General features: G+C 36.2%; 1 protein-coding gene across 4 annotated transcripts in view; it reads right to left on the reverse strand.

Annotated features, from left to right (window-relative positions):
- Positions 1 to 1,276: 1,276 nt before the first annotated feature.
- LOC124182969 (zinc finger protein interacting with ribonucleoprotein K-like) overlaps positions 1,277 to 13,610 on the reverse strand; it is a 134,835-nt gene continuing 122,501 nt past the window's right edge. For 3 of the 4 annotated variants that reach the window (XM_046570855.1, XM_046570854.1, XM_046570853.1), the window contains 2 exons: positions 9,792 to 10,025; positions 1,277 to 2,077 (listed from right to left, as the gene is read on the reverse strand). In XM_046570855.1, the coding sequence (XP_046426811.1) occupies positions 1,829 to 2,077; positions 9,792 to 10,025 (483 nt within the window). In that variant the 3' untranslated portion in view covers positions 1,277 to 1,828. Of the gene's footprint in view, positions 2,078 to 9,791; positions 10,036 to 13,610 lie in introns of those variants that run through there. The other variant, XM_046570856.1, reaches the window with a different exon arrangement.

The following is a 13,610-nucleotide window of genomic DNA, read 5'->3' on the forward strand; positions in this document are numbered from 1 at the left end:
TTTCGACATTTGAATTTTGAAAAGGAATACGTGGAAAATAAAAATTTCTCGTTCGTCTTTTTTTTATCAGGTTTTTAAAAATAGTATTTTGCTACGCGCAAGAAAACCATCACGAAAAATAGCACACGTTCTATCACCGAAATCCAGCACGCGACCACGCTTCAGAGCCATCAGAGGCGCCACTTTCTAGCAGCGCTCCCAGCAGAGCAGCCATCCTAGTACCCCGCATGCGATCTATCAGCAAAACAAGCCCCGTGTGCAGCGGGCTTTAGTCTGTCCCGAGCGCACCGCCGTGAATGTGTGCGTCTCGTTAACTGTATTGTACGTCGCTTTAGAGTTTCTATAGTCTGCAGTATCGATATGTATTTATGTATACGTCTCTAAAAAGCATGGTGTTAATAAAGAACCGCGCTGTTTTACCGGTCGCATAAAAGTAAAAAGTACCGCCACCCGAGTTCTCTTTACCACCTAACCTTGATCTACGCCGCTTAGTTAGGAACCATTTGAAAAATCCTTTAATAGTATTTATTGTTAAACTATGAAAAATTTATGAAAATCTTAATGAATCTTGATTTCTATTCTGTATCACAATACCTATTATTATCGGCGACTTACCAGCCTCATTTATTGGCCTTACTTAATAAGTGTTAATTCTTAGCTGAGTGAATAGCGTGCAGGATGTCCAAACAGAGGAACCATATCAGATTCATCCTGTTGAATTTTGATACGTATTCGTTTTTTCCACTTGCGAAAAACTATAGAAATATAAATATTACATCAACATTTAATAGAAATGTTACAAAAACATTACAAATGTCAGTTTTCTGTGCGCACATTCTGATGATTTGATAATGTTGAAAAAAATTAGACTAAATCAATTACAGCAATGGGAAACATTACAGTTGTAATATTTCTAAAATGTTTTTGCCACATGAAGGAGCTATGTGTACACACGAAAATGTATAATTCTGTATCCGTATACATTTGCCGTAAATGTAACTGTTGAATGAAACTTCAACTTTAACTCACATACGAAACCATGAGGTGATTCTGATTATCATACATTTAAAAATATCGACACGTTAAATAAAATGTAGAATACACATACGGTCTACTTACGAAACAGAATGACATTTGAACTGACATTCCGTAATTTACGTTCGAGTTGGAAAGGATTTGTCATTGCACAATAATATTACACAATATTACATCCGCTAAATAAAATAAAAACGGACGAGCAAAAATTCAATGTTTATTTTCTTTATTTTTCTTCCGAATATTGTTCTACAAACATTCTTACGGAATTAAAGCCTTAATATATATTAATTAATAACTACTGGTCAGAAAAATTGACTTACTTTCCACAGCACAAATACGACCAAATCATTTTCAATCATCTTTAGAATCTGTTTGTAGAATGTCCGAAATAAAGTGTTTGTAAACTCAATAAAATATAAAATTTCATAAAAATTCAATGTAATGGACAAATTCTTCAAACGGATTCCTCATCAGTATAAAAAAAGGTCTGTAATAATTACTCAGTCTGATCAGCATAAGCTGTTTTAGATCAGCGTATAGTTAGAACGCCACTCTCAATCAGTATTACGAAAACCAAGATGTCACAAACGAGAATGTTGTTATAATGTATTAATTTTCATATCCAATGTCAATTACAAAGGGGAAGTACGGCGTCATGTGCTAGTAAAATTCCAATGTGATAATATTTCAAATTGAATCATATCTGAAGTATTCTTCGAATTCAGCTTATTACGCATTATTTTGCACCCGCAATTTTTTTTTCATTACAGTAAGCCCTAATTACCAACTTTTACCTGTTTTGGGTAAGGTTACTATCACTTGTATTGGATATATTGTAAAAATTGTATGGCAAATTTGGTGGTAAGAAGTTTGGCAGTGCGGAAGGAACAGCGTTGTAGAAGGATGAACTTCTCTCTCTGGGCACAGTTTCTTGCGTAGTTACTGGTACTTGTGTTTGAAGGTTTTGTATTCCTGTTGTTGGAATCGTTTGCAGGATAATTGGTTGCGCCATCGATGTACAGGAAACGGCTTGTCTCACCTAAACATAAATAATAAATAACATGATCGAGAAATTTCAAAAGCTGTGTTGTTGAGACGCTTCTGGTTTTATTCCTTTATTGCAGGTATTTGGCATCGATTATCGGACTTGAAGAGTATGGGGATAACTCAGGTTTAAGGGCTTTTGTATGCATCACTGTGGTGCTAGCGAGTACTAATGTTACGATTATACTGTTTTCAACGTGGATAGGATCAGTGTTGTACGTTCCTAAATAATTTTATCTGAAATAATTATCTTAGATCAATTCATTTCATGTTTTGTCCTATAGAGATGATGTAAGTGTATTTGTCATTTTCATCGGGATAAATCTGATTTTCATCCTCAACTTTTTTTGCGGTTTACAAATAAGATGAACTGTTTACTGAAACATAGGTAACGCCATTCGTTGTCAAAACTCTGACGCAATTTTCTGGTCACCAATAATTAATAGCTACGTCTTACCTTTTCGCAATCTACATGATCGAAAAAAAAAATATTCGAGCTAAATCATATATTTTTGCAGGGGATGAAAAAGATATTTTATATATTTGTTTCACGTGTCTTTTTTTGCCTGCGTTCTGTACGTAAAGTAATCGTTTTTGCGACAGGACACAGAAAGAGCATTGGAGTGCGTAAGAGTGCACTTTTACGTTTTTACGTGCTTTGTACCCAACCATAAAGAAAAACTTGTAAATCAAACTTTTGTTACAGAAAGTATCGTATGCACGATGGAGGCAGTCTTCGCGTTGCGTATTTACAATATGAGCTGTAGGCGAACGCTTACGCGTAAAAATACCTACTTTGCCCTCTTGGTGCACAATCTACTGATTCTTGTACGAATTCTATTTTAATTGATCCAAGCAAAACTGTCTCTGTTTGAAAAAACATAATCTCTTTAGTTGATCCCACTAAATTTTTCATTGCCTCAACGAAAAATTGTTTGTAGCAGTAACATACTTTTTTTGTCACCCGCATGGCAGTAGTTTATTGAATTAATAATTTTTTTCTCAATTTGTTGAGTATCCCCTGTTTTTGTCATTGTCTTTTTGATCATCTATGTGAAAATGATGATAACCTTATTTTTTATGAAGATAATTGCATGAGGAATCATCTTTTATCTTGAGTAAATGAAATTGTACATATGAGAATAATCTCAGATTTATCTAGATAAATAACACTCGTGGTAAAATTCATCATCATGTACAACACTCAGCAGGATATCTATTATGTTCATGGCCTTAATTTGAAATCCATCCGTAATTGTTACATAATATTGATTACTTACGTGCATACAGGGAATATTTCGTGAGGGGAAATCCTACAGTGGTTAGCGTTGGGCACGCTCAGAGTCATCTCGACTGGTTCGAGTGGCCTATCTCATCAAATATTCCCTGCATACTTCCGGTGATGTAAAAATATGGAGAAGATTTGGCGAAACATTTCCATAATGTTCATAAAAAAGGCCTATGAGTCATTTTTTAATTCTACATAACTTTTGTACCTTGGGATTCTCAAGTTGTCTCAAGCTTTCAGGAAGATTGTCTACATTAGGAATAGTATAAAAGTGCACTTAAGCGTTTCTCCAGATGACCCCACCACTTCTGTCGTGCAATTCAAAGTTTGAAAAATTCAAATTATGGGTTGCTATTTTTTTTTTTGTGTTGGTATTTGGGAAACAAATTTTTTTCAACATATACTTTCCAGTAAAAAATCCTTGCTTTTTTCAATAAAAATATTACCGAATTCAAAAAATTTAATTAAAGCATGAAAAAGGCGTATGTTTTAAAAACACCGTTTTTGAGGTAGTTATCTACATTTGTTTCAAAACAAACATTTCTGTAGTTTCTTTTTATACGGAAATCGATTCTAAAGAGTGTGCCCTCGATTCGCTCCATTAGTCTCAAGACTTTTGCAAAACCGAATCACTGTTCGTACGAGAAAAAATGTGTTAAATGTGTGAGTGATAGGTTCATGTGATGTTATATGAGTAATGAAATCAAAATTGTAATTTCTACTTATTTAATGGTTAAGTGCGTTTTAATACTTTTTTTGATGTAGACAATCGGTCTTGAAAGTTTAAACCAAATCGGGCCCAAGGAACAAGTGATACAGAATTTAAAAGATGACCCTTATTTTACCGACAGATTCAGCAAATCTTCTGTTTTCTCCTGAGGAATGAAATCTTATCGAAATTTAAGAAGTGATGAGCCTGAAGATATCTGCATCAAACAAATTAAAACCTTTGTCCACGCATAAAACATTTGCAGTTCATCGTATGAAGTCTGACGCCCTGACTTTCGATATTTCTCAAGTGACCCAGGTCACCCTTGGATCGCATCGTTACATTTATATGTAAACTGAAAATCATTCGCACAAGTGACATGTAAATAAAACACAATATATAGGATAAATAATGATTAATGTTAATAGTTTTTAGAGTAATAATTTCACCGTTGTAATGGCTGGAAAAAAACATATGTCTGGTAACCGCACGCGACAGAAGTAAAACATTTCGACATAATAAACAGTGATACGCAACATACATACGTCTAATACACACACGGATATTGATTCTAAAACTGCTTATTTTTTCGGACGCAGGACTTATTGGTGCGGCTGTTTTGGCGCGCCTACTTCCGCGAGGGGACGATTTGGTGTGACGACATTTGGCGTAGGGATGATTCGGTGCGGTGACGTTTCGGCACGGTCACGTTTTGGCGCGGGGATGATTGAATAAGGTCGGCCTCCGTACGACAGGAGCGTAACCGAAACCACAACACGCCATTCCTTGCGACAATGCGGAAGGTGACTGTCGCAGCCTAACGGATAGAATAAGGTCGGCCTCCATATGAGAGGGGCATATCCGAAAACACACACACCATCCTGTGCAAAAAAACGCGAAAGGTGACTGGCGATGCCCAAATGTTAGAATAAGTTCGAAAAACCACCGGGCTGAAACGTCCCCATGTCGAAATGTCTCCGTGCCGAAACGTCCTTGAGCCAAAACGCCTTGTCTCGAAACGTCTCCGCGTCAATATGGTTGCACCAAAATGTCCTGCGCCGAAACCTAAGTGCATCTTATTTTTCTCCCTAGTCAATTATGTTGGCAATGGAGAATTTCAGCTCATAGCGCGGCGTCGCCGCTAACCGCTCGGAAGTCGGCTCAGAAACAGGCTCAAAAGTTTCGTTTTGGTGTAAAAAAATGACTGTGTAAAAATGAGCCCTTAATATTAATATTAAAATAGTCCTCATCGCATTTTTTTTAATTCCCATAAAAATAACATGGGAAAAATTATTTTCGCTTCTTCTGATCTTTATACCTTTTAAACGACCGATCGAATAAAAAAGCGCTATTCTGATCTTTGTATAGAATTGAACGTTCTACAAAAAAGGTCTGAAAACATTTTTTGATTAGTCCACTCGTTCAAAAGTGATTCAAGATCAAAGTTCAATTTATTAAAACTTTGATCTAATCTTGTATACTACACCAAAACTGTTGGTTTCGTTGTCAAAATGAGGATCAAATTTTTTGACATGAATTTTGAAAACATGAATTGGACTTCTGATAAATGTTGAGGAATGATTTTTTTTTTTGATAAATCAAATAAATATAATGCTTTTAAAGAAATTCTTCGCAGAATTTTTCGATTTTTTTTTTTCACTGAAAAGAAGATAAATCTCACTCAATATTCGATCTTATGGATTTTATTTGCCCACGAATAACTTTGAAATAAAATTCAGTACAAAATATGGTGAATGAGCAGATTTTTGAATGATTTGAAACTTGCCGGTTAAACAGAAAGATTAGGGAAATAGAATAAAATTTTGAAAAAATTAAGGAATTTTTTTTTCACCATTTAGAACTGATTTAACAGGCTCTATCGTATATTTTTTCTTTTTAATTTCATATAAGAAATAATCTAGTACGTATATATTCGGGTGGTTTACGAAAGAAAAATACATTTTTTTCACTCTTACCCCCTGAAATGCTGGTGTTTGATAGAAAAAAAATCCTCCCAAAAGATGAGCTCTCTAGCTCAGGTTTTAAAGATCATCCATCTGTTTTTTACTTCCCATTCATTTAACATGGGAAAATTTAACTTTTCGCTGAAAGTTAATATATTCATAAACTATTCGGTATATTTTGAATTCATTCACAAATCCTTGAAGCTGATCCATGAAGCTTTCTAAATCTTTATAACAAAGCATAATTATCATCATTAGAACACTACCGATTTTCGTTTCTTCTTTTTCGGTGGGAATCGGTAGTTTTCAGATGACTATAATGTGTGTTCTAGTGATCATAACTATACTTTGTTATATAGATTTGGAAAGCTTGAAGAATCAGCTTCAAGGATCTATGCATGAATTTAAAAATTGTTGAAAGTTTACGACTATTTTAACTTTTGGCGAACATTGAAATCTTATAGGTTTAAAGGAACAGGAAATAAAAATGAAATGCGTGACCTTTTAGATTTGAGTTAGGGCCTCATCTTTTGGGAAGATTTTTTTTCTATCAAACAGTAACATCGCAGGGGATTAGAACGGAAAAAAAATTTCTTGTACCACCCTAACATGTATGTCGGGGACGGATGAGAGGGTGAGTTCCAAGACAAGGGAGAGGCCATCGTTCAATAGCAAAATATTATATTGACACAGGTTAGCACCCAACAATTCAGATTACCAAAAATTATTACACTGCAATGGTGTCAGTAATCTCACACAAGACCCGAGCGACGTACAGGGAGAGAACGTACCCACAAGCTACAACGGTTCCAGCTCCTGGACGAGACACCTCTCTGCCCCAGATCTCAAATTTAACTAATATCAAAATTGGACTGTTCTCACTGCGGCCACGTTCGAGCGAGGCCCCTGATATCGGGTACCACCGTCTCGCAGCCCCCGCTAGGCCGCCTATTAACAAAAGGTGTAGATTTCTAATTGTATACGGTAAACTTAGCTTGGGTGAATACAGCTCAGAATACTGTATTCAAATCGTCACGCGCCGACAATTATGTACTGTAACGTGGCGTTTCAGAACGCCGTGACGCGTCACAAAGGCGCACAATTGATGAAACTCCTGGAAAACGTATCCCTGGCAGGGTACTACAAGCGAACTCGGTAAAAAATAGATAGTAAACTACTACTAATTCTTTTTTTGTCAACTCTGTGTTTCACGCTTCGGCGCAAACAAACAAGGTACCAGGACAGCAACAATTCCGACCACCGAGAGCCCAATATCAACCCTGATGACTACGAATTATTCTCCCAATCACCTCATCTACCGACTACCTGGTGTGCAAATCCTGCTGTGCCTCGGAAAGCACCTGGGTCAACATCTACTGTTTACTTGAACCTCTCGTACCACTTCAACTGCCAGCGTATAAGGATGTGCAAGGAGTACACACAAACCTTCTCCACAGCAGAGGGACAGTTTCTCTCGAAGAAGCTAACCGCCCGTTTTCCCAGATGCCGTGGATGCGGCGTACAGGTTCGCGCGAGGAGTGTATTTACAACTTCCCGGCCCGTAGACTTCTTAGTCCAGGGAGGATAGGAAATAAATCGGAAATTTTTGGAGACAGCAGATATCGAGATGCGGCTTTCTGCATTGTGTTCAGGAAGGTCCTAGGAAAAAAGTCTATATCGTCTGGTGGGGCCATTTTTCGAAAAATGCATTTTGCAACTGCATAATTACTTACAATATTATGAGAACGACTGGAAACTCGGAAAAATCGCTCGGAAATCGTTACTCGGGGGTTTTTGGGGATGCTGAATTCAATTCTGGCGTTAGAATTATTCGGGGGCGTTCGGGGGTGGCTCTGCGGGGGCGCCCGGGGGGTGATTGGGGGGAAAATTGCAGCGTCCATGAAAACAAACGAAAATCGTTACTCGGGGGTTTTTTGGGATGCTAAATTCAATATTAATAGAAACTCCTACGATTTATCATTTGAATAAAGTGTTATTTTCATAATTTGTGATTTTAGCCGTAGAGCAGCCGGAAGCAATTTATTTATAATATGTGAAATATGATTCAAGATTAAATTAAAATGTTTATAATTTATACCCCCCGATAATTCTAATGCCAGAGTTGAATTCGGCATCCCCAAAACCCCCGAGTAACGATTTTCGTTTGTTTTCATGGACGCTGCAATTTTTCCCCCAATCACCCCCCGGGTGCCCCCGCAGAGCCACCTCCGAATGTCCCCAGATAATTCTAACGCCAGAATTGAATTCATCATCCCCAAAAACCTCCGAGTAACGATTTCCGAGCGATTTTTCCGAGTTTCCAGTCGTTCTCATAATATTGCAAGTAATTATGCAATTGCAAAATGCATATTTCGAAAAATGGCCCCACCAGACGATATAGACTTGTTTCCTGGGATCTTCCTGAACACAATGCAGAAAACCGCATCTCGATATCTGCTGTCTCCAAAAATTTCTTCATTCTGACTGATTTTGATCTAAATGCCCTGGACTATCTTGACCGGCCGCCAGACCAATTCTTAATTATTACCGTTCGAGTAAGTATCCAGAGAACTCGATGCCGCGTTCTTGTTAGCAAGGACCACAGTTATATCATAGGCGCTATGCCGTCGGGCGGAACCATGATCAGTTGCTCACCGGCCATTACGCAGAACAATTACGTTAAGTTATTATGTAATTTAAGCATCAATAGTTACATATATGTATTATCTAAAGCCATATATTTCATATACTGAAGTAATTTTCTCCGTGATCTCGGACGCTTTGTATAAAATGTATGCTATTTTCTTATGCAGAAAATGGTACAAATGTACAATTTAGGCGTCTGTGAGGAGCACCGAACGGTGCATTGCTGCCTTTACGCTTTTGCAGTCGAATGAGTTATACGATTTATTTCTCAATTAATTATTACCAATTGTATACTATTTTTCAAACATAAGAACTTGAAAATATATGAAAACCCCTTACAAATACTTTTTTCTACGTTATTAATGACTTTTTTTATATTTTCATATTCTTTATTTCTCCCATTCTGCTAATAGTTATTTTTTCCTGTTAATCTGATGTATCCTCTCCAAAATCACTTTTCAAATTTAGAAATCGGATATTTAAAAAAAAAGATATGAGATTTTGTTCGAAATATGACGTGTTTGCCGTTTTTATAGCACTTTATGGTAGTTAATTCAGTAGTTTCACCAACTGAACTTGAATGAAATTAGATTTTCTTTTTACCATTCGTTCCCTTATTAAAAAATAAAAAGATTTATGTTATTTCGAGTCCCATTGCTGCTTTTGCAACCCCACTCATGAGTTAGAGGGTAGAAAAAAAGATACATGATTAGAGAGTTAATATTGTTGCAAATGATATTTGTTTTACACAATTGCATATTTGTTATATTATATATATATATATTTTTTCATTTATGTACAGTTTGAGTGATTCTCGAGTTTCTCTGAAAATTTTGTTTTTTATTATGAAATTGTTTAGACATTAGAATCATTCGCAAAAAGTTTGCTTGCTCTGAATGTGAAACTTCAAGAATTCATAACTCTGAATGTTTGCATGTCTTATTGAAATAAAACAATACGTGTCAATTATTTCTATATTCAACATTTGAAAATAAATAATTAAGGTGATTTTATTTTTCGGTTGTAAATATGATATGGAAATATTTCACAAAGTGAACGCCTTGTTTTGCCAACACTCTTTTTAATTTGGCTATGTTATTACCTGCATAGAAGTTGGTGTTCCATGTTGTCCTATGGTCATGGCATCTTCCGGAGAATTATTCTGATGCTGCTGCTGCTGGATTTGCTGCTGTGGTTGTTGAAGATGCTTCGTATGTGACGTATTTATACCATGCCTTCGTTTCATGTGTTTATTGTAATTCGGCCAGTTCGTAAAATGATGTTGACATTCCAAGCAACTGTACGGACGTTCACCCGTGTGTTGCCGCCTGTGGGTCTGCAAAAACCTATATTAACTCATACCGAATCACACACAATTTTCAAGTCAAGAAAATTATGCTATAAGGTTTATAACAGGGTGGCCTGTTAGCTACTAAAACCACTTTCAGTTAATTTTTTTCATCATTTCAATTAATACAAATTAAAACACTGTATCCAAATTAACAAGCTTTACCCGTTAACTGGTACGAATTTTTTCAGTTTTTACGCTAATACTAGTAGCCACATACAACCGAGCTAATGCACCAAAATTAGTACCCGGGGTTTAATTGGGCCCCTGATTTCATTTCAGAACTTATTTCTGGAATTTGCCACTCCTTGAGGGTGAAAGTAGAGTCGAGGTAAATTTTTAGTTTCAGTATGAATTTTGTTTTTATGTTCAAAGTCGGTGTACCTGTAGGGGTTCTTGGGGTCTCCGATTTCATTGCGTTAGTTATTATGTAAATCTGCCACCTCCTGAAGATGAAAAATGATCCCTAACATATCAAAAGACTAGTCATAAAGTTATTTCACTTTTTGTTTTATATTGGCATCAGGCTGGCATTGGTGAGAAGCCGGCTAGCTGGTTAGTTGGCCAGATTCAGTTTTGATTTTAGTTATACAGGGTGTCTCATTTTAATCTATCCAGTCAAATATCTCGAAAACCAAAAGCGTGAGTGAAAAATGTTCTAGACAAAAGTTGTAGGTTCGAAGCGGGAAAAAAGATGAGTATCAGATTTTCCGTAAGTGAACTCGCCAAGGCCAGACGAAAGTCAATTTGGTTTTTTTAAATGAAACAACATATTTTTTTCGTCGGTATCTAAAAGGGTATCAAATTCTGCATCGAAAAGTACTACATACTTACCACCTAAAGTCAACTCGTGATGAGATACGAGCCCTGACTCATGAGTTTTGCATGTTAGGCAGGATTCACAGAGGCGTGCATCTGACAGATTTTTGGATTTTTTAAGTTCTTCATTTCAAAGTTTTATTGTTTCAAGATTTTTTTATTTTAAATATTTTTAAAAGGTTGTTTGTTTATTTTATTAGAAACTTTAACAAAAAAACGTTGTTCGCAAACCGTACTTGCAATATCAAATTATCGAATTATCAACGCGGGTCGCGCTATCCCGAGTGCTATACGATCCACAGTCAAACAATGTCAAATGGGAGTTCAACGGTGCATTGAAGTACGCGGAAATGTTTTCGAAAGTTTATTGAAGTGATTTATAACCGCACGCAATTTGTTATCGTACATATAGTTTACGAATAAAGTTTTTTTTTTAAGTTTTCGATAAAATAAACAACCACCCTTTTTAAAATATCTGAAATAAGAAAATTTTGATTTAATAAAATTGTTACGTCCTGCAGACCTCATTTTCCTTTCCCAGAATCTTATAGTCACTTTACGCCCTATATCCTCGCTTTATCTTCGCCGATTCAGCAGGTTCATTTCTAACTGTTGAAAATTAACCTTAAAAGCCCAGGTTGGACGGACATGGCAACAGAGCGCGCCACCAACAAAGGGCACTTTTGTAAAACGCTTCCGCTCTAGAGATATTTTTTTTTTGGGGGGGTTTTGTACTTCCGCCCAAGTCAACGCTATTCAGTTAACAGATTTTTTTCTGTGTGTTAATAAAATAAATACTCTTTTGTCATCCTTGTACCTTTACTCGAACCCGCCGATCCTGCTTTGTATTAGTGAATAAAACAACACTAACTCGCAACTAGCAGTCTTCTACATTCCTTTAACTCGCCACTTCGATCCTAATTTTCGCACGAGTCACTCATAATTATACCTCTCAAAAACTAATCCAAGTCCTTCCCCTAGACCGACTCCTATACCGTGACCATGAGGAAAGTGCGCACCTTATGCGCGTAAGTCAAGTCATTCGAATTTTATTGGCTGACAGTTACTGTCTGATTGAGCAGCCGACGCAATTCCAATCGCAACTGCCAGAAAATGTCCCTAGGAGCCCACCACTACATGTGGGCTCCGACTATTTTCTGAATCTCTCATCTTTTTTCCCGTTTTGAATCGTACAACTTTTGACTGAAACATTTGTTACTCACACAAAAATTTAAAATATTGCCGTTGCCATTTTGAATCCCTCACATTGAATTTTGCAATTCTGCTTTCAAATCTGAACTCAGCCACCCCCAAAACAGTGGTGTACCAATTTTGGTACAAAGCCATGGAGAAATATTAGAGTTATTCAAAAAGTGCATGTGGGACGGTCTACACCAACTCGGCCACTTTTTTTTTATCCTCTCGGATCTGTTCCATAATTGGTTATATAGTAGTACTGCTTAAAGGTACTCTCTGTGAATTTTTTCAGCTTTTTTAATTTACTCGTTTCGGCAATGTTTTTTTTTTACACTCTTATATTATGGAAGATTAAAGTCGAACAAAGCAAACTTGAATACAAAAAAGTTTTGTTTTCACATGCACTATTCAATGCAATATATGTTATATTTTTGACGGCATCATAAATGCTATTTTCACCGAAAGATTATGGAAATTATTTTTTTTGTTTCAATGCGCCACTTTTGATTTCGCTGTAAATTTTGCAGGATATTTGGCAGTGTATTAGCAACATATGGAAAAATTGGCATCGTGGAACTCGAAATTCTGACCGAGTAGTACAAAATTTTTAACTACGAATGGTGAACTAAGGTACATCTGAATTCCTGTTTACCATGAATTATTTAATCCTATTATTGGCAAGAATGTGATGTGAATGAATTAATGAGACCGCCCAATATATGATCCATTAACAGTTTAGGCACTTTTTTTCGCGAGTATATATGATCTATTTCCAATCACCTGGTTAAACTTAAAAATCGAACATTGAAAATGACAGAAACTCCCTCTTTCCTGATCTTAATTTGATTACGCGTCGTTTTTATTTTAAATTTGCGATAGAAGTGCGTAGCTTCACATGTCTATTACTGTATATTCAAAGGGCAAATTTACGTACCTACCCAAAAATTGCATTTCGTTTTTCGAGTATGTTGAAAATAGGGCATTCCATATGAAATGATATGTCTAAGCCCATCATCCTCAATTTTACCTACTATTAGTAATATTATTCTACACAGAATATTTTTGGTCAATTCTATGATATGAGCTTTTCAGTAACTTCAGACGGTTGAAAAGTTTTGAACTTGTGGCAACAGATAAGTTATATTTTGAAAGGTCTTTACATTTTTGTAACTACATGAAATGAAGAATGCGTGTGGCCTGATTCTTAGGTAGAATAATGGAGACAATAGTGGACTAAATTTTGACAATGCTCAGTATTTGAACATGTAAATGTTACTAGAAATGCCCCATTATGCAGTCTTCGCACATAGCATGCATTTGAATTGTATTGAATCACTTTCTGTGCAATAATGTTAAGGACAACCAGCTGACCTATTTTGAAAAAATCAATTTCTTAACGTCACGAAACATCAGAGATAACTTTTTTATGGTGCAATTCTAGAATGACTTTGGAGAAATTGGCTTTTCAAGTTATGAGTATGTTTTGTTTTTTATGCTTTATCAAATTTCAGACAATCCTAAAGTTGCGAAATAATGGTGTTACCTAAACGTGCATGG

This window comes from Neodiprion fabricii, chromosome 5 (assembly GCF_021155785.1).
Source record: "Neodiprion fabricii isolate iyNeoFabr1 chromosome 5, iyNeoFabr1.1, whole genome shotgun sequence".
NCBI classification, from domain to species: Eukaryota; Metazoa; Arthropoda; class Insecta; order Hymenoptera; family Diprionidae; genus Neodiprion; species Neodiprion fabricii.